General features: G+C 37.7%; 1 protein-coding gene across 1 annotated transcript; it reads right to left on the reverse strand.

Moving 5' to 3' along the window:
• Positions 1-53: 53 nt before the first annotated feature.
• On the reverse strand, positions 54-20,873 carry LOC139139863 (transient receptor potential cation channel subfamily M member 1-like). The gene is made up of 16 exons (XM_070708807.1): positions 20,678-20,873; positions 19,768-19,959; positions 18,785-18,919; positions 18,447-18,506; positions 16,683-16,827; positions 15,948-16,109; positions 15,482-15,578; positions 15,056-15,275; positions 14,413-14,538; positions 13,780-13,923; positions 7,803-8,069; positions 5,619-5,793; positions 5,176-5,344; positions 3,751-4,025; positions 2,864-2,981; positions 54-2,692 (listed from the first exon to the last, which is right to left on the reverse strand). Exons 2-16 carry the CDS (start codon positions 19,930-19,932, stop codon positions 2,287-2,289), a joined length of 2,664 nt encoding a protein of 887 aa, XP_070564908.1. The 5' UTR covers positions 19,933-19,959; positions 20,678-20,873; the 3' UTR covers positions 54-2,286.
• Between the last annotated feature and the right edge of the window lie 1,464 nt (positions 20,874-22,337).

Consider the following 22,337-nt stretch of genomic DNA (forward strand, 5'->3'; position numbering starts at 1 on the left):
TGTTGCAACCGGCTCCAGTATTATTTTCTCAAAACATGGTCGAAACGTTTCTTGGTCGAAAATGTGTATTTTTTTATTTATTTATTCATATTTATTAAATTTATTTATTCATTTATTTACACTTTTACACAGAGACCAAATGACTGGTACAGTAATTTTCATCGGGGCTCATAAATACACCAAGAAAACAAAAAATGTTACACACAGAAAAGAAAATCATAAAGGCAAATTGCTTTTGACACATCCTTTCAATTCACATTGTACTCAAGAGGGATAATTCTCTGATTTCAGTCGGTCATGAATTCTACACTTTAGTGGCACGAAAATGCACGAAAGGGAAACTACGTTGTCTAACATTTAAAGCACATCTATAGGTACATAACAATCCTGACGAGAAGTAGAGCGTGTATAGTAATACATGAACATTACCTTATAGAGTGAATAAATGAGATAGATACTTTGCTCCAGAACCATTCATACATTTGAAATGTAAGATTGCTATCAAATAAAAATTGACATAATATTAAACGTAGAAAATAAAGTTTCTGAAGGAAAATCAATTCCTAGGTTCAAAAAGTCCACGTAACGCTCTCTTTTGAAGAGTGTAAACTTTTTCTAAGTTACTAGTTGTATTACCACAAACAATACAACCATAATCTAAACATACTGAATAGACCACAATACAAGACAATACGACGATCAAAAGGGATACAGGAACGTAGTCTCCAAAGTAAAACAATGCAATGAATTAGTTTTTGACATAAATTATTTATATTAACATTCCATGATAAGTATTCATCAAGTGTTACCACTAAGATTCCACCCAATAGTACTTGTGAGATCGGAGTGCCAGCTATCTCTACAGATGATAAGTATTTGTTTCATTAAGACAACTCCGTTCATAAAAATACTTTAATGAGTTTTTATAAAAAGACACCCAGCTTTTCTGGCATTAATACGCATATGATTTGCATTTATCCAATTCGACATTGGAAAATATCTCTACTCATTACATCGTTAATATCTCTTATGTATTTACCCTTCGCCAACAGTGTCTGATCATCTGCACACATATGCAAAGTAGATGAGTCAACGAATAGAGTCATGTATAAAAGTGGGCCTAAAATATAACCTTATGGAACGCCAACTGTACATTATGTTTAATAAAAAAAAACATATATTCGACTACTTGCTGGCGATTTGTCAAAACCAAATATTGGTACAATCAGACAAACCGTAAACAGATAACTTTGTCAAAAATGCGTCATGGTAAGATCGAAGGCCTTTGATAAATCCAACAAAAGTACGCCATTTTAAGAAAACAATGGTCAATATTATTCAAAATTTCATCAGTTAAACGGATTGAAGCCGTTTGACATGAGTAATTCTTCCTGAAACCAAACTGTGTGTCAAAGAGCAGATTTGAAGTAGAAAAGAAATCAAACAAAGCACTGTGAACATGTCTTTCAAGTATTTTCGAAAGTGCTTGCAAGATAGAAATGGGCCGATAATTTAACATACCACAAACGTCACCTGTCTCTTTATACAGGGGACAACTCTGGCACACTTATCTGCAACAAAACATTGCTGTAGACTCATATTGAACATGTGAGTGAGAGTATTTGAAAGTACTGAATCAACGACTTTAAAAGCTTAACAACTTACATTATCTATACCGGTAGATTTTGCCTTCAAGATACTGAAGTAAACAAAGTCATCCATTACAGGATGAACATTAAAAGTGGGAAAATTGTCATTTGTCATTAACAAAGTTTCCTAATCTAGATTCACAGAACCACTAAAAATCCACAACATTATTAGTAGTATCAACAAAGTGACTCTTGAAAGCCTCAGCAATCTCGGAATTATTCTTATAACAAACACCTCCTGATGTGAAGGTTAAGTTACAATAACACTGGTTAGGCTATAATACTGTCAGAGGGATCAAGATAACGCATGATGCTGGAAAATAATTCATTAAAGTGGTTCTTACGTTAGGATAATGTATAATGTGTTGTTTTTATGTATGAACAATTTCATTGGACAAGTGTATTTCGTAATTGTTAGCAGTTCTTCTTATATTGACTATTTTGAGCTTCACTTATGAATTTCAAAACGAAACCGGTAAAAAATAATCGTCACGGGTTAATACGTTCCGAAAGGTTTTGGCGGATACATCAGCGAAAAGTCCGCTAGTTTCGAAATTGAAGAAAATTTCAACTCAGTTTGATGGAAGTTAATAAGACCGAGCGATGAGCAAGGAAGATATTTGAAACGCAAAAGACTTCATTCGTCTTCCGGAATGTGTGTCTTTCGTTGTTCATTTTCCTCAATAACATCTTTCAAAAGTCTTCGATTCTTCTTCACTGAATTGGTTAACCTAGCCCAAGCCGATTTTGTAGATGTCTTTAGATCGTTCAGTTCCGACAAAATCTGATCATTCTGTTCTGGATTAACGAGAGACGTCTGTGACGTCATTGATAATCTTCGTGTTAGTGAACTCAATTGGTTTCCTTGTTTCTCCGTGTATTCACCCAACATTCGGGATAAAATTTGACTCTGGTTCTCAAGTAGTTTTCCAACTATTCTTTGTTCGAGGTTATCTATGCTATCCTGTAACAGTTCTATCTTCTCTTCGGTCTGCTTCATTTTCTGGTGAAATTCGTTCATTTGGCGGACCAGTTTGTCATTCCTGGAGAGAGAGAGAGAGAGAGAGAGAGAGAGAGAGAGAGAGAGAGAGAGTATTCACATATTATCCATGTTTGCAAGTGTAAGTTTCTTGTTTGTCTATGTATGTATGTATATTCCCGAGTTGTGCTGGTCACAGGCCTTATTTCCATTTTCTAGGTGTCTGATCACTTACCCAATTGGCTGCTCCCTCTGCGCGGAAGTTGTTATCGCCTGCGCACTCTGATCTAGCTCTCGCTGTTGCATCTGAATGTATTCTTTGACGGTCTGGCCGTATTTAAAGATGCTAGGACCTGTAGGTGTGAGACAAAACAATCACACAGAGACTAAAAAGGTTTCAATCATTATAATTCTGTAAACCTGAAATTTGTGACAAGTTTATCATTGACGCACCTTATTAAACTATTGTTGCGGTGGCTTTAACTTGGTAGCAAGCTGTGAAATTCATTTAGATCCCCAAGAGTTCGAAGTACTTACCTCTGTTTCAATCGGAAATAATAAATGATTATGACATAAATTGGTCATGGTTCATCGCACGAATAAAAAATGTAAATGCGTTGAAAGTTGAGTTAATTCTCATCAGTCACAGTGGTGTATTACTTAGCTTGATGAGCCCCCTAACTACGCTCACCTCTTGGCAAGACATTTGTTAACGAGATCTTTAATACAAATACACAGAAAGAGCCTGGCACGCTCACAGAAAAGTCAAATAAATCCGGTTGAATTAATGGTCTTCCCGATGAATACATAGGTGTAAAGAGACTGTGGAGCCTTTGGTAACTTTACCATTGGTCGATGTTTTACCCGACGATTCGGAAGCTTTGTTCAGGATACTTGATACGATAATGTCATGTGAAGTCCTCAGGGAAACACAAAATATGTATCTAAACCGAAGGACGTCAAAGAGTTACTTGACGTCTTGGCAGGTTGTAGCCGTGAGCAGGTTGGTGCAACGCCCCCAACTACCTACAGTGTATCAGTTACTGGTGATGTCAAGATGTTACGCAGGGACAAGTACATACGTTGATTTGACAATTCTCGAGCTGATGACAACTAACTTACCGGCGCTGCATCTCTCCCATAAATCTGGATCGACCTCTTTTTCCATGATCAGCAATTTGAAGAGATTACAAAGGTGTGGTCTGCAACGATAACCTTGCTTGTGGATTTGCCAATGACAGGAGATAAAGAGCGTTGCTATTGGACGAAGAATCAACAACTCCACCACGTTCAAAGGCGGTGGTAGTATGGGTCTTGCCAGGTACTCTTCAACGAGACCGTACTGATTATAACGGTGGATTTTGGACGACTCTTGCTCGGCATCGGAATATGTTTGACTGCAAAAGACAGTAAAATAATGCAAATATTTTAAGTATGACCCAAATATGATATCAAGCTATAATAGGTTTACGTTTTGCCCACAGCCGTCCAGTTAGAATAATAGATAATGCTATACTTGTACCTGGAAACAAGGAAAATATAAAAAGGGAAAACCCAAGAAGATAAGTTTAACATTTAATTTTAAAATACCGTTGCCAACTGGAAAATAACACATAATCGTGACGAAAAGATCTGCATAGACTGAAAGATAGTATTCTAACATAGTAGACTAATATATGGTTTCTAACAAATACTCCATGCGAAAAATACTTTATGGTTAAAATAGCAGAAAATATGTTCAATATTCTTAAAGAAGCCGAGGAAGAATAACAGACGGAAATGTTACGAGATCAATATTTTTTCTCGAATGCAAATTGTGTGTCAGATAAGCTAACCACATTACAAAAAAAAATGGATGTTACGAACACACAACTGTTTGTTATGAATGAAAATCATGTAAGCCTGTATTACTTTCAAATTTAGAATCCAGGACCTCTTTTCCATATTTTGAACAACTTAACACAAGCCTTCAACACCCATTTTTCATGGAATCTAGTGCTCCAGATAAATTATAAACATCCCATACAACAGAACAATTTATCTACGCGGCAGTGAAAGTGAAAATGAAGAAATATATGCGATATAGTTACTGCAGGTCAAACACAACTGTCACTTCGAATACCAAATTACCAAAGAGAAAAATAAACTAGAGACTCACTATTGTACATTGATTATAATATAACCGACAATAATTGATTGATTAAGACTGTTCTGTTAGACCTGTAAGACAAGCACGGTAACTTTTTCACCACAGTTACCAATAAAACCTTCATTAAAATACAATAAATTCGTTGTATTTGGATAACTTTAGCTGTAGGAAAGTTCTAGTCTTCGTAGCAACTCTTCATGAAATGAAACATCACTAGAAGCGTACATTATTGAAACGAAATACAGTAAAAACGACGCGATGTGACGTAGAGACATCTTGTGATAACGGATTAATGCTTAGAATTGTTGCCGGAAAGAGGTAAGCGGTTTGCGACGATGAAATCAGTGGAAAAATATGATCTTCCATCATTGTTATAATAAATAATGATGATAACTTACTTGAACACAGCGATAAGAAGATTGAGAAGTAGGATGTTGGACACCAGCATGTAAATTCCTGTCAGGATTGGAACTAGCCACGGGTAATCTTCACTTTCTGGACATCTTTGTACATCCGGGTTACTTCTGGCGATGCTGATGTTACGAGTGCAGCCTGGATCGGCTTCGCCTGAATTAAATCGTACAAGAATGGATGTGAAAGATGTCTTAACTACCTTCCCTCTGTACGACAGTTGGTATTACATAAAAGTTATCGCTGTTGTCTCTTTAAGAAGTTCCAAATTTGCTTGCAGACATTTGCATCCTTCCCCAATTCAGGGAAACATTGCTTTTTTAATCACGAAACCTCCAAGGTGAGAATATCATGAACGTTTTCTACCTACTTATTATGCAAACGAGAATTTAAAAACGCAAAGACTTGTTGATATTCAGTATTCACATACCTTCAACTATGTCCAGTTGTATCTCGCCGTAAAGTTGCCAATAGGGCAATGCCAGGACTTCGGCCACCAAGTCCAGTGACAGGAAATCATTGGGATAAAGAAGTGCATGATACACGACACCAAAGCTCATGAAGAACACAAAGAAAACGATCAGAAATGGTGGCAAGTCTCGTGTCTGAAAAACGATGAAAAGTGAATAATAAGTAGCTTGTTGACATTCTATGATCCATGGACGAGTAATTTTTGATTTTGCTTTCGTGAATTGCACGTTCAAAACTTTTGTCGGTATTGTCGCTTATCACGGAGACTTCGATACAGAAAAAGTGTACAAACTCAAAATACTTTATAACTGGACTTATAAACAAGTTACGTCACTTAGAGACGTGAGAATAATGTAAAGTACTTTCATTATAGTTCGATCAAACCCCGTGCTTATTTGTGCATTTTATCTTGCAATTGAGCGTGACGTAAAAGGTCACGATACACTTCAGCTTGAACTAGGTTAGGATTGTGGCAGGGCGAAGAACTATCAATAGCGTTGATCGCGGTTTAAGGTTTGTTACTAAATATAGCTGCACGCGTGCGACTCTGGACAATGCTGCCTAAAATTCGAACAAATTTTGTTGTTGTATGCGCGGCCGTTGTAGCAGCTTGTAGTCTGAGCCAAAAAGTCATACGAATAAGTGTGACTTTTAGTACCCGTTGTAACATCAACAGGTTTTACTTTCGTCATTTAAGCGGAAAATGCAGACAAAATATTTATTTATGCATATTTATGCATATTAATGAGAGATAAAATTACGTTATTTGCTATCAGCGCTATTGTGTCTGGCGATAAAAATAAGAATTTATATTCAATAATAATTTTCAAAGATGTCAGTATGAAGTACACAGGCAGTCAATATTTTTCTGGTATATTGTACCACATCACTGTTCCGGGGCTGCATATCTGTTGCTTTTAAAATTTGCGGCACCTTCTAGTTTCCCCAAAGGACAAAACATTCCTGGAACAGCGATGTGGTACAATATACCAGATACCGTGTAAGGATTGTGACTAAACTTACATCGGTGAGACAGGTAGACAACTTAAAACAAGAATTGACGAACATCAGAAATTCGTTAGAGATAAGACAATTTTATCAGCCTTATCCCAACATGCACAGCAATTCCATCACGATATCGATTGGAATTCCATTACTATCATTGATTCGGCACAGTTTGACTTGCCAAGGGAAGATCCGAGAAGCTTTTAACATTTGACGTCACAATTCGCAAATAAACAGAGATGGAGGTCTTGAAATACCCCACATTTACCCCAACATGCTACATTTACAAATAGTTGATCATACCGCCACCTAGTGGTCAACTATAAATTATTACTTTCTTTTTATCATTCTGATGAAGATCGTCCAGGTGTGAAAAATAGTTGACAAGACCCATCTGTTACTATACAATAGGTGTTTATTCTTCCTAACGTTTCGGACGTACACGGACGACCTTCATCAGAGGCTATACAGACACAATGGAAAAAAGGGAACGAAAATTACATTTTGTTCTACTCGGTCAATGAATACGGTAACAAATACGCAGATATTTAGCGTATATTGGGCACTGTAGAAATGTTTTTCTAGAACAAAATGTAATTTTCGTTCCCTTTTTTCCATTGTGTCTGTATAGCCTCTGACGAAGGTCGTCCGTGTACGTCCGAAACGTTAGGAAGAATAAACACCTATTGTATAGTAACAGATGGGTCTTGTCAACTATTTTTCACACCTCATGTATCCATTATCTACAAGTACCCGCTGAAAATTCCACATATGGACTGTGGTTGGACTGACCTACTTGATATTCACCACAATGAAGATCGTCGTCCATGACAGATCAAAAGCTCAATACACTGAAAAACATTGACTGCTTGTGTTATAGAAACTTAATACTAACATTGTATCTGCCGAGGTGATGAATATTTTTGGACATTTTCAAAGAGATAGCAAATATGCCGTGTGGAAAAATGAATATAAAGTAGACGTGCAGAAATCTTTCACTTTGCATCTTATCGACTAGTCCAAATCTCGTTATTCTTCCTGAACACAATAATAAGGTTGCAACATTGAAGAAACTACGTTCATTGATGCTGTATGGATAGCGCAGTTGGCGAGATGTAAATGAATTAAACCAACTTACCATCATAACTTTTATCATGCTGACTTTTGGTCCGAGATATTCCCAGATTGTTGCGCATTGTAACAGACGGAAATACATCAGAATTAAAGATATGCAATAAAGTATCCTAGCGACGTAGAAGAATTGGACGGAGACTGTAAATCTTAGGATCAAACCGACATAGAATGTCCACATCATTATCCAGTCAATGCTGTTCCAGTTAGATATGTAATATTCCACGAGATTCAGTAGGATTTGCACTGGACCAATGGCGCCAAACTCTGTCAGCTGTGTCAGAAGCAAAAAACAAAACCAGTTTAGCCCATAAAGAATAACATTATGCCTATATTCTTTCTTACAGAAACGGTCACATAAATAAAAATAATAATTCAGATCTTAAGGAAATAAAATACATTTATCGGTTCGAAAATTCAGTATTATAATTTTCCCCGTAAAAACTATTAATGAAAAAACAGAAAGCGTGTTATATATCAGCTTTCATCGAAATCCAAACATCAAAAAAAGCCAATTTACCTCTCTTCCGCTGTCTCACATGAGAGCGTCATTTCTGATAATTATGTTTGCTTCCTGAAAGTGTTAGAGCCTTCGCATTCAATCATAACATCAAACTCTAACCTTAAATGACTTTTTCTTGTACTAGGGGTTCAAAGTGCACGTGAGCAGTAAAGTCAACTTCTCGGCACAGCTAGAGTTTGATGATAACGCAAACGCAATCGTTTTTGAAACTTGCTCAACTCATGCATCTTGTCCTCTTATCAAGCATTTCTGGTACGAAATTCCTGTATAACCTAAAACTTTTCTTCGACTTCTGTAATGCTTTACCTGTAGAAATCCGTAGAAATTGAAAATATGGTCGACAGCCTGAGACTTTTATGATTCACTTAGGCCTAGGCGGCAAAATCTTATGCAAGGTACCGAGAATTGTGTTTCTCTTGGATGTTCAACTACTATATCACACCCATCTTGCCGCTTTTTATTATGCCTTCCAAATATGATGAAGTTGCTCTGTTTTGGGATACTCAGCTTGTTTCACTTTGTAAAGTTCTCAATGAATTTTGCTTAGTTTGCTGAGTGATTACCTGGAAGACCACACTTCTATAAGTATGTGTTTCCTTGAACAAAGTACCAGCTAGTGCTCTAGCATTCATAAACGTTTCATCAGCAACCACGTCACATGTGTTGGCAAGGTAAGGCCCAGAAACCCTGGCTAGGTTTATTTCTCATTGTCGTGTTCTTCAAAAAATAATGCGGTACAACGCGCTTTTAAGTTATGTTTTGTTCTGGTACTTTTTGAGCATAATCGTCGAATCGACATGAAGGGAAAAATACGGGAGCGATATAACGACAATGATTCACCCTTCAGAACTCTACACAACGTATGTTATCCTAAATATATTAACATTTTCTTGAGTCGGGTAGCATGCTGTCGTTTTTGCAAATTTTCTTTTCAAGCGCACATGGAATTAGCTGACGCGGTTAATCCACATCGACGAGCGCCAGGATGGGAAAGAAAATCATTTCTTTTCTTTTCTTTTCTTGGCCTAACTTAAAATTGCAATCTTTTGGAATTGTTCTTTCAATTATTGTTTAATTTCAGATGACGAGTGAATTGATTTAAATTTTTCTGTGATGATTAGCTGTCTGTCATCGAACGTCAGGTACAATATCAACTAACATTGGCTTGGTGACAGATGACGGCCTTTGCTTTAATAAGCATAAAGTCTCAAAGAGATTTAATGGCTTTTTCTGTAATACATCTTCAACGTTGGTTGACAAATTATCATCAATGTCCGGTAAATATGGTTCTGATCATGTAAATCGTTATTATAACAACAAAGGAGTCAAAGAAAATTCTTTTCAATTATCTATCCATCGTTGATGAATCTGAGGTTTGGAAATATGTTTCGGCTATCGACGTTCATAAAGCAACTGATTTAGACAGTATTTCTGCATGATTCCTGAAGACGGTACAAAAGTGATCGCCACGCCCTTAACACATTTCATCAATCTTTCCATTCACCACTGTTCTGTTCCTGCAGATTTTTAAATGTGCAAGAGTGGTGCCCGTCCACAAGAAAGGTGACAAAACTTTAGAGGGAAGCTATAGGCCGGTATCAGTTCTATCAGTTGACTCAAAGGTTTTAGAGAGAGTTGTTTATGACCAACTGGAAACATGTTTATCAAAGAATAATTTGTTGTATGATTTCCAATCAGGTTTTAGACCGGGTTATTCCACGGATACTTGTCTAATTGTTACGTAAATTGAAAGCTGTGGGCTTGACAAACGGGGCTGTTGATTGGTTTAAATCATATTTGACAGATACCGGACAACAGATGGTTAGTGTGAATGGGTGTACCGTACTTCCTCATTGAACCAAATCAATTGCGGAGTTCTAAGGGATCGATATTAGGTCCGCTGCTGTTTTCACTTTATGTAAACGACATGAGTCCAGCTGTTGGTTGTAAACTACCTCTCTATGCCGACGACTCTGCATTAATTGTATCACAGTCGCCTGTGATCTATTCCGCTCTTGGATGCCTGTTTGTCAGGCATATGTACACACGTCTATGGGACGCATAGTCCAAGAGCGGAATAGATCACAGGGGACCGTGCTTGTATCGGATACAAATGTGTATGAAATACAGAATAGTTTAAGTTCTGAATTGGAAAATTTAAATGAGTGTTTGATAAATAATAAGTTAACATGGCATCTTGGTAAGACCGAATTAATATTGTTTGGGTCTAGCCATAAATTGCGAAGAAGTTCTAAACTCCATATAACGTGTAATGACACTAACATCGTTGCCAGGGATATTGTCAATTATTTAGGAGCTGATTTAGATCAAAGGTTGTCGGCTGAAAGTATGGCTTGACAGGTGATACATAAGGCGAATTTCAAATTACTATTTCTTTACCGTAAAAGTACTTTTTTGGATACCGACTCAAGAAAACTCCTGACAAATGCCCTGATAAATTGTTTGTTTGATTATGCAAGTGCCCGGCTTGGGCTGAAAACATACACTAAACATCGTCTGCAAACTACACAAAATAAAATCATTCGGTTTGTACTGAGGTTGCATCCACGAAAACATATCGATGGCTCTAATTTTTTTAAAATTAGGGCGGCTCCCGGTAGATAAAAGAGTTGCATTTCTAAAATTAAATTTGATGCATAGGATTATTCATGGAAAAGGCCCTTCTTATCTTTCAACTTCTTTACTTATGAAAAGAAACGTTCACAATTACAATATTCGCCATAGTGATCTGTCTATTTACATTCCATTCGGCGCAAAATTTTCTCAAACTGGCTTTCACTATTCTGCATCGAAATTATGGAATCACTTGCCATGTAATATACGGCAGAATTTATCAAACAATATTTTTAAACGTTTGCTGAAGAGGCATTTCGACAGTGAATTTGTACATTAGAATGGTTGCAGGTTTTCTATGTCATCATGTATGTATTCAATGTGAGATTAGTTTACCAGTGTTTTTATCAAATAACCGACATCAGGAATTTCGTTCAGGTTTTACATTTTTGTACGGTTTTCTGTAACTTTATTTTGTGACGTCTATGTTATTTATTAGGTTGTAGTCTTAGTTAAATTGGACCACAGTGGAAATAAGTCCATGGACTTTTCTGTGTTATCCATGCACAAATATTTCCTTGTCAGTGTATTTTATAGGTATGTTCTTTCTTTTATATTGTTATTTGTGCTAAATGAATAATAAAAAATAATAAAACGTCTGTCCGTGGTCTGCCCTTGTACATCTGACTTACACGATTCAGTGACGCAACTTCAGTATCAACAATAGACAGTCGTAGCCTTTTTAATACTTTATACTGTTTATCAACACAAGGTTGTGCTAGTAACTAAAGTGTATCTTGTGCTACCAATGGCAGACAGAACCTGGCGTCAAATAAATGTACACGAGAATCGCAATACATTGATAGAATATTCATGCGCCTTATCGGATCATATATGACAATAAAACGCAAACTACGTCACCAGTACAATTGTGATTAAATCACATGATGTTTCAGGTGAAAGTTCAGAAGGTCACGCTCTGTTTCTGTTGCTTTTATCAACGATGGCTGTGTTCGGAGTTCCCACTTTCTGTTTGATAACCGGCGCAAGTAGGGGTATAGGACAAGCGGTCTCTGTGGAGATGGCAGAAAATGTTGGAGTTGATTCAGTATTGGTGCTGACTGCTCGGTCGGAAGCAGGGCTGCAAGAAACGAAACGCCTTATCGAAGCTAGACGTAGTACTGGAATCGAGGTTCGCACGGTTGCGTGCGACCTTGGCGAAATGGATGTTTTATCGACCAACGTGACCAGAATATTTGCTGACCTCAACCCACACAAATTCGAACACGCTATACTTGTGCACAATGCCGGGTCGGTTGGTGACATCACAAAAACCGTTCGAGAGATGGACAATCCTCGAGAGCTTCAAGACTACTTTGGTTTCAACATCACCTCTGCGATATGCCTAACATCAAACCACCGACCAGAGGTTCTATCATCAACATTTCTTCTGGAAATGCACACATCCCTTTTGGTTACCTGTCGATGTATTGTACGTCAAAGGCTGCCAGAGATATGCTTTTCAGAGTGTTAGCATTGGAAGAGCCAGACATTCGCGTTTTGAATTATAAACCTGGTCCCGTTGACACTGATATGCAGACTGACATCCGCGAACATACGGGCAATCTTGCTGTGAAGAAAATAGCCAACGATGTGCTCGCCGATGGGAAGGTACTGCCCCCTGAAACCGTTGCCAAAATTATGATGAAGATACTAGAGGAAGATTCGTATGCAAGTGGTAGTTCTGTGAAATGCGTTGATTATGTCAGCAGATAGAGGCGTTGAGAAGTGCCTCCCGATGATACAGTGCAGTTCCATATTGTAAATATACTATCGCTGGGTGTGCTTTATTGCTTAAACATATCATTATGTTCTTTAGATGCCGAAAAGTTGATATAATACATAATTATTTTATGTGAAAAGATGTTAGAAATCAGCATACCCTTGATAAGGTAATGATACCGCCGCTTAAAACGATTGGCACAGGAACAGGATATACAAGTTCTTGCGCATGATCAAGGTCATTTTACAAATATTAAGCTTATGACAGTTTTTTGATATACTGTAGAGTTAACGGTATACTGTCACCTGTTCCAATTTTGCCACAGTTACCATGGAAAAGGAAAATCTAACCAATCACAGATATTAAGCGGGTTGCCGCTTTTTAAAAACAGCGCCCTCACATGGGCATTTTGAATACCAAGGAACGCCCCTTTGACCATATATGGGCATATGTAGATTACAGGTGACTGTATATCTTTAAGCCACCTTTGTAGCAAGTAAACGGTAAGAGGGAAAAACGGCCGTGGTTCTTCCACTTCAAGACACCGAGCAGTAGACACCAAGCACGCTAAAATATTCATGGATTTGCCACAGCCTAGTGCATCGTGAAATCATCTTTTGAAATAAAAAATATTTTTAAAAAATTGGTGGGTACGTGTTTAAAGCTAATTTGATATAAGCTGGCATTATGCCAGTTCTGTCAATATGTTTTTCAACCATCGTAAATCTAAAACATGTTCATATCCAAAGCGAACACTGAGCAGGCCCTAAGTAAATCACAACATACCAGGGCCTTCTATTGCTCCCTACACAATGCAAGTCTTTCAAGACGGTTGATCGTGTGGATTTAGCAAGCCATGGTTCACTTTGTGCCCCGAATAGCCAAAGCCAGGTGTGAAAATATACTCGGCCCTGGGCCTAGTACACAGTAAAACACTTTAAGTGACTGTTTGGCCTCTTTAAAGCGTCAGTGTTGCCTCTGAGAATCGAAAGGTTCCCAAACTGAGTCGAAAAAAACACATGTATATGTAGCGAACAATTACACGTGTCCGTGAATCAACAGGTATCAATTTCTAGAAAAGACGAAAGGCCTTGGTTTCCTCACCTGGCGTATTTCTTCCATTGCCATACCGAACACCCAGATGATCACTAACTTCTCCCAAATCGAAATTTCCAGCCAATGATCAGCCTTTGAGAAATCTGTCAGCAAGAAATGGCTGAAGATGAGTATATGGAAACCATATGACAACTGAAAGAGAGAAAAGAATCAGTGATGAAATCTATCAGTCGCCAATAGTTTTGATCAATAACAAAATCCGGCACCTGACCCATCTTTGTGTATTGTGCAGCTTAATTCAAGCTACCTGAGTGTGCCTCCGCATGTGTCCGTCTGACTGTCTATAGGCGCACAGGTATGTGGGTAGATAGGTACGTGCGTGGGGAAGGAGAGTAGGTCGGTAAATAGGTATTATGCAGAGCAGCGTTGTATAAGAGATGGGTGGAAGGGAAGCGAGAACTGGGACAGAGGGGAGAGAGCAGAGCAGTTTATCTATCTATCTATCTATCTATCTATCTATATATATATATATATATATATATATATATATATATATATATATATATATATATGTATGTATGTATGTATGTATGTATGTATGTATGTATGTATGTATGTGTGTATGTGTGTGTGTGTGTGTTATATAGACATTCAAAACACTGTTATGCAGATGATACTTACAAAATTGAGCATAAACTTTGTCGCTGGTGACGTGTAGTAAGCCTTCAATTTTGCGGGTAGATTCAGAAAATGGACGTCAGGTACTTTCAACAGAAATCCAAATATTGGCACTACACAGAGAAACAACTGAAATCCAAAAGCAATCAACATTTACCGACTTAAACATCAACTCATTCGCATGAAAAAGTAAGTGATGATATTGACAAGTTAGCGTCATTATTATGTGAGTCAATATCGCACAATATCAGCAGTTCTACGTAACTGTGTGCATAATTCGAGCTGAACACAATGAACTGAGCGACTGACGAGACGTAAAATGAGGTTGTGTAACTAAAACATGTCTTGAAATGAGACTCTATGTAAATTGAAGCACAAAAAAGGCTCATATTACTTTCAACATTTCTAAATTCTGACTGCCTAGGCTAAAGAACACTTGGACTTGGAGTATATTAACATTTATTCACTATTCACGGAACACTTAGACCAGCACCAATTTTTACCAGGAGTATATGTGGCCCTGTGTTCTGCAGGTGTGCCCTCCTACTTTTCATGATGGACTGCCATCGATTCTGAAAGCTACTGGACGTGATATAATTCGTTTTATTACAATCTAGAAAAGCTCTGTAAAATAAGCATAACTCACCTTAATCGTCAGATATTTCGAATCTTCCAACTTGCCTGTCCACAAATCATTTAAAACGATTCGAAAACTTTCAGATTCCTTGCCCTCTAAGTAACTGGATATTACCAAAAAACTTTCATTCCCCCACTGTGGACGATTCTTCAGGACCATTTGTTGTGTTTTCTTTCGGTCCTCTTCGAAACATTCCGACATTACATAATTAGCAATACCTTTGTATCTCCTAGTGAAAGAATGACATGGAGTGTACAAATATGTATTTACATATTTATACAAATCGTGTAAAATTAGCAGGCATAAACTTGAATTCCATTCTAAATCAGCTGAAGATGCGGAGAAGAAAATCAAGGTATTCGATATGGACGTGATCGTGAAATACTTTGTTTGTGTGACACTGTATAAAAACGTAATGACTTGTCAATACTTAACCTTGCTTGCACGTTAAGGTCGGTTGCATGTTGATTTGAAAATTCCTGTGCCATATCTGACAATTTGTTGAGAAGTTTTGCAGCACTCAGTGAAGCACCTGAAAAAGATGTGTGACATCAACTTAGGGACGTGTAATATGTAAAACCTCAACTTAAGAAATCTATTTCTATATGCTATAGCTGAAAACAGATTTTCAATGTTTCTCTGTGATCTTAATGTCACTCTAGTCTGACTACATGCAAAGTACAGAAATTAAAATTTTCACTAGGATTTTACTTTAGCAAAAATAACGAAAATAAATTCCCAGTGAAAACAAAGTATTCCACAGTACACCGAGTCCGTGCACTTGTCTGATCAGCTCAAGACTGCGTTCAGCTATGTCATTGTAGTATTGTTGTCATTTCGTTCAAATAGATGATGGAGCAAATCTCGTGACAATGAAGATGTAAATCAAAGATTTTCCTACCAATTAATGAAGACCGGTCACTTTCAATCCAGCCACTGTTGAAGATGGACACTGCTAATCGTTGTCTGTCGGACAGTAACGCCCAAAAGAATAAATCTCTGACACCATATACTCTCTTATGAAATTCATCGTTGCCACAACAACGCTTTCCCATGTATCCAGCTATAATATGGACAAAAGTTCATTCCAAGATTATTCGATGGGAGAAACACATAAATCCACAAGGTTTACACCTCAAGCAACTTACATATCAGTGACATAGATTTCATTATCAACCCAAGGCCGTTAAATGTCCTATTGTTCGTTACGCTTTATGTTATAAAGTATTGACATCGCTAGTAATATTTTTTATTTGGATAGAAGGATAAAACAGGCACGAGGAACGTTTAAATAGATTGAGGAAATTGGGTCATCCCTTTTCAAAAGTAGCCATTCATTGGTTATCGCTTTATTGGCCGCGCAAAAAGAGCGCGATAGAAATGTGTCCTGCCACTGACAGCCCATGAGTAACCACGCAGGCTGACATCGACAGGCCAATCATAATACCACATATCGATATATGCAAATTTTCGGTGGCAGAGTGATTTAATAGAGAATATCGGTTAAGATTCAATTTTGCGAGATTTGGCGGGAAATACATCTGTTCAGTAAATTAAACTGATTATCAGAAATGAACCAAAAAGCAAAACTAGAACGAACAACAGATAAATGGAAGGATAGAAATTTCAAGCTTACCTGCGTTTGCTTTTTCTATCTCTGTAGAAGACATGTAGGGTGCTCCTAGCTCAAAACGATTCTGGAATTGTTCTGGTAATAACCGACATAACATATCACCGATGCTGATCACTATTGTATCGGCTCTCTGTGATTCAGGGACGTTCTGTTGTAAATAAAATAACGTGTTTTTGTGAGATTCATCATCAATAGTATCATAACTGTCACCACTGCAATGATAATCATCATCTTATCATCACAACCATCATCATTATCATTACCGCCATCATCACCACCCTCACAACCATCACCATCATCACCACCACTACCACCACCATCACAATCACCGTCACCACCCCCACCACCACCACCACCACCACCATCATCATCATCATCATCATCATCATCATCATCATCATCATCATCATCATCATCATCACCACCACCACCACTACCACCACCACCATAACCACCAGTGGCAACACTATCAGAGTCGCCATCGTCACTGTGGTTACTACTTTTCAATCATTTCCATTGCTTATTCCGTATAATACACCGAGAAAGAAGAGAGTTAACTTAAAATGCGACACAGTCACAATGAAAGGGCAAATTGGCAATGAGAATTAAGCCATACATTCACACGCACCACAAACCAAACGCCTGAATAACGAGACCCTTTGGTAAAAATTTAAACTGCATATTACAAAATCAATCTGACGTCCAAAGGTTGTTTAGTATTTAACCTTGCTGTATTCTACACTAAGGGACTTCTGTGAAGGGACAATAGTCGTAACATTTAATAATATTCAATTACTCCTGTTCTAGAGAGTATAACTGGCGGATCTTTACATCAAGATACGTAGCATACACTTCCGTTAAAAATCAGCCTTTGCTCCTCAATCAATTTCAAGGCCATCAACTTGAGGGTTTTGTGGAGCAATGCCTTGGCATATTCAAAGATTCGAACACAATGAGTGACTTTGTAAACGATACCAATCGATAACAATAACCTACAACCCACTTAATGCCGGTAAAGTAGTGCCTTCATCAGCAAATACGGTGGTCAATGATAAAATAACGTTTTTTATTGAGCTAGTGTATCAAGAGTTCGAGTGGATGAGCGTTTTTGAAATCAGTGAAGTGATATATTATGGTGTCGCAATATTTTTCAATGTCATGACGCCTTGCCTATGCAGACCGTCAACAACATCGATTTTTCATGGATGTAGTGGTATTTATTGTCGTCCTTGCTTGCAAAAGGTTGTGTACCATTAATGCTGTGATCTGTGCTTGTTGTGTTGGTTGTACAGGTTTCGGTGAGTTCTGTAATAGTTGTCTATGGTATGGAGCTTCATTATATTTCTTGTTGAAATTTATTTGGATATACTGTCTGACTAACAGTTCAGCAGATTTGCATAATGTGATGTCAGCGGAAAACACCGACATTGTCTGTAATGCTCAGTGTAGGATGTTAAGATTTTCCCGCGTCATTGTCTTCGGCTCTAGCTAAAACACGATTGGAACTAATTTGGGATAATTGGATTTTTATATTTTTCAAATTTCTTAAAAATGTTTGGTGCCCTATAGTTGAATGTTGCAACATTACAAACTACTTGTAAAAACAAGTGTTTAACGTAAAAAGAAAAGTAGATGAGGTTACATTTGTAGACGAAATCGACATTACTTCACCATCAATTATCCCAAATTAGTTCCAATCGTGTTCGGCTCTAGCTAAACCAAGTAATGCATTGTCTAAAAACTTGTCTCTTTTTACATGACTCTTACCATTTTTAGTTTGATCGCGAGAGATTTCAACCACGGAGGGCATCTGTCACCAACAATTACCTATAGTGTTATGAAACGAGAAACGCCCAGAATTAGAAACTTTTGTTATTATCAAGTGTTATCGAGAGTCGGCGTGGTAACCAAACTATTTCGATCACAATTGTGATACAGTCGTCAGTAGATAGATATATAACCATGCGATATAAATTCCATATTTATGATTTCAGGATCTCGGTACACATAGTAGTATTTATTCCAAAACCTAATATAGTGAAGCAGCATCGCATGCTGAATCGCTTCAGTTTTTGATACGCAAGAAATTCACTTTTAATACTCACGTGATAATACAATTCTTGCAAATATTCTCTTGAAAATGTGGTGATATTAATTTTTCCTCTCATTTTCATGAGTGTCTCTGTTGATTCTACCCTGTCATTCTTTAGTGCTTTGAACAATTTTAATCGCAGTGGATCCTGATAAAATGTAAAACAGAGAATGTTGATGATAAAGCATAGTATACTATAACATGGTGAAAATGTGGAGAGAGAGAGAGAGAGAGAGAGAGAGAGAGAGAGAGAGAGAGAGAGAGAGAGAGAGAGAGAGAGGAGAGAGAGAGGGGGGAGGGAGACAGAGTCGCAAATTATATATATATATATATATATATATATATATATATATATATATATATATATATATATATATATATATATATATGCTAGACGTGGAACTTGACGTGATTACTCTAAAGACTGTTTCATGCGCTTGGCAATCGTCAGGAGGCTCCTGACGATTGCCAAGGCTCCTGACGATTGCCAAGCGCATGAAATAGTCTGTAGAGTAATCACGTCAAGTTCCACGTCTAGCAATACCTATGCCCTGCGGAAACGCATCGAGCATTATACATTGCCTGAATTGACACCAAGACACTGATTATGTATATATAGAGTAATCACGACAAGTTCCACGTCTAGCAATATATATATATATATATATATATATATATATATATATATATATATATATATATATATATATATATATTATATATATATATATATATATATATATATATATATACACACACACACACACATGTGTGTGTGCGTGCATGTATGGGTGTAAACACAAACACACACATGCACGCACACTTGCAGCGCACACATTCATCCACTTTAAATACAAACACACGGAAAATCATGAGTTTGTATACATATTTGACATCGCTCTGCACACAACTTCGTGTACACATTTGTGTACACAGACATATATGATGCATATGCCTCATTAAACTAATTGATGAAAATAATGAAAAGGGTCTTACGTCAGCAACATGCAGGTCTTTACCAGGTGCTCCCAGGTCCATTACCGACTCATCCTCGTCCACGGACAGCTGCGCATTCTCATAGCCGACAGACTGCTCGTCGCCTTCGGAGCCATCGACGCTGATGACGGAGTCCACTCTTGATCTAGTTCCGAGGCAAAACATTGTGATCCTTGGATCCCTGTCTTGATTCTGAAAAAATGATGTGAAATGTTTATTACAAAGTGATGTACGTAACAAATTACTGCCTCTGTTTATTGGAGTGCTTTGATGATAACTGCAGTCAATACTCTTACTATTCATGCTTCAGCGGGAAAAATTACCACGTCTGTTACAAGTACATTTGCAAGAACGCTTTTAGAGCTCTCTTGAACCTTCTGAATATCGATGCAAGATTCTGATCATCTTGATTAATGGCAGGACGCAGTAGACCCTCTGGCAAAACGAACCATTGTTGATCATGTCGGAGAGCCAATGTTATTTTTCATGCCAGTTCATAAGGCCTATTGTTTACCAGTTCAAGACCTGAGAGTTTTAAGTCTACACTTATGTTCGACTTATGACATTTGGTAGCCATTCTTAATCCGCTGGTGTTTGCCTGCCACATTTCTGACCCGCAACTTCCTCGTCTCCAAGCCCGCTGTTGACTCTGGTAACGTAGCGATGTTAAGAAATTCGTAAATTGGTAGTTTTATACGGTGAGATAAGCCTATTACCACGTAAAGGGCGACAGTTACATCAGAAGGTGCCGTTCAGCGTTGCATGGGTAATTTAGAAACCTTAGTATTTGATTTGCAGAAGTTGTCAATTGCGACAGATTAGAAATAAGGTTGAATCATAGACCCTAAAGACTTTAGGGTCTATGGTTGAATATGCCAATATGCTGTTTTCTCTTGCACAGGTTACTTACCGACTAAAACGTAAACAGTCAGTTTCTGCTTCACAACGATTTTATCTGCCTTCTATCCAATGTGTTCTTGACGACACGCTATCCATGTCAGACAGTCCATTGTCGAATTAGTCCCAGGTCTGAATCCAAAATTCGTCCTCTACCTTAAGAAACCGCAAAGAGAAAGTAATGGAACCCTTGTTGCTACAACGTGCACGGAACGGGGTCAACAGGTCTTTTGTATGTAACTGGGTTAAAATACAAAACGCTTTATTGTGTACAAGGCGCTCTAATGCCTTCGTCCTTTGTATCGAAAGCCTCTATTCTTTGCAAGGCATGATCGCACAATGCATTGCTGTCGTTATGGCCACTGAGATGACCCTGACGCAGCACTTACAACAACGATACAATGATAACAATTAAATTTGAGGAATATGGATTGCGTATTTATGCCCCATGATTTACATTAATGGCTATTGGATTTCTCCTGCAAGAATAGTGACGCAACTTCACTAAAATACAGTATGGCGGTGTCTATAAACACGGCATATTTTTAGCCCCGGGAACATTCTGAACGCTCGGTATTGGACGTACCTCGTCAACAAAACATGTAGTCTCTCTCTCTCTCTCTCTGTTTCTCTGTCTCTCTCTCAAACTCAAACTCAAACTCTCTCTCAAACTCTCTCAAACACATTAACATAGTAAGCTTATCTCGTCGTAATTAGAGGAAACTCACCTAATTGCATATATATCAGCTTGACTCACATACATTTGAATATTTTTTAATTCGACACGGTGACCTCCAAACAGTACATAAATGATGACTACTTTTCTCTAAATTATGGTATCTAAATAGTCTGATCGTATTGCTAATATTTAACGATGTGTGTTTTGACTTGAGGTTGTTTCTGAGAAAAATTTTGATATATCGTCATAGGGGACTGTGGCTCCTTGTTTGTTTGTTTATGAGCGTGTGTTTATTTGTAACGTACCATTATTTCCATATACAATAAAGAACCCAATATAGAGTTGCATTTGTGTTCATATTTGTCAATAAAGAATGGTGTTTGTTTTTGTTTTGTTTGTTGTTTACAAATAGTCAATAAATGATAATTTAAAAGTTTCTAAAACTATCCTACACATGAAATAAACCATACTCTGCCATTAGGAGTGAGCACTTATGTGTGCCTACCACTCTCTCTAAATACTCACGCTTTAGAAATTTCTGCACTAGATTCCGCCAGCAAAAGTCCTATTAGCGCCCTGTATACGTTCATTTCAATGCCCATTTTTCGTATAGCTGTGTCTTGGTTATTATACAAACACTATCCTGTTAAAATTTACCTCCCTTCGTCAATTGTTGCCCATAAAGTAAGTGAGACGCCTGAAACAATATGTGATTACTGAATGACACGTGACAGATGATTGTATCAGACATCCTGGTTCAAATACATTTCATGCTGATATGAAACATTAGTCTAGAAAGAACAGAGACACTTCGATGGCCAGAGGTGTAATGAAGACAGACTGTAGTAGTGACATGAAACGGATTGAAAGTCAGGATTTGAGTGCCAGACAGACATCAAACATCAGGATCTATATGGAATGACAGACATGGGCAGATCATTAGACAGTCGACGGGGAATCTTCCCCTCTACTGTCTGTGGGCAGACGAAACATG

Source organism: Ptychodera flava, chromosome 9, assembly GCF_041260155.1.
Source record: "Ptychodera flava strain L36383 chromosome 9, AS_Pfla_20210202, whole genome shotgun sequence".
Classification (NCBI taxonomy): Eukaryota; Metazoa; Hemichordata; class Enteropneusta; family Ptychoderidae; genus Ptychodera; species Ptychodera flava.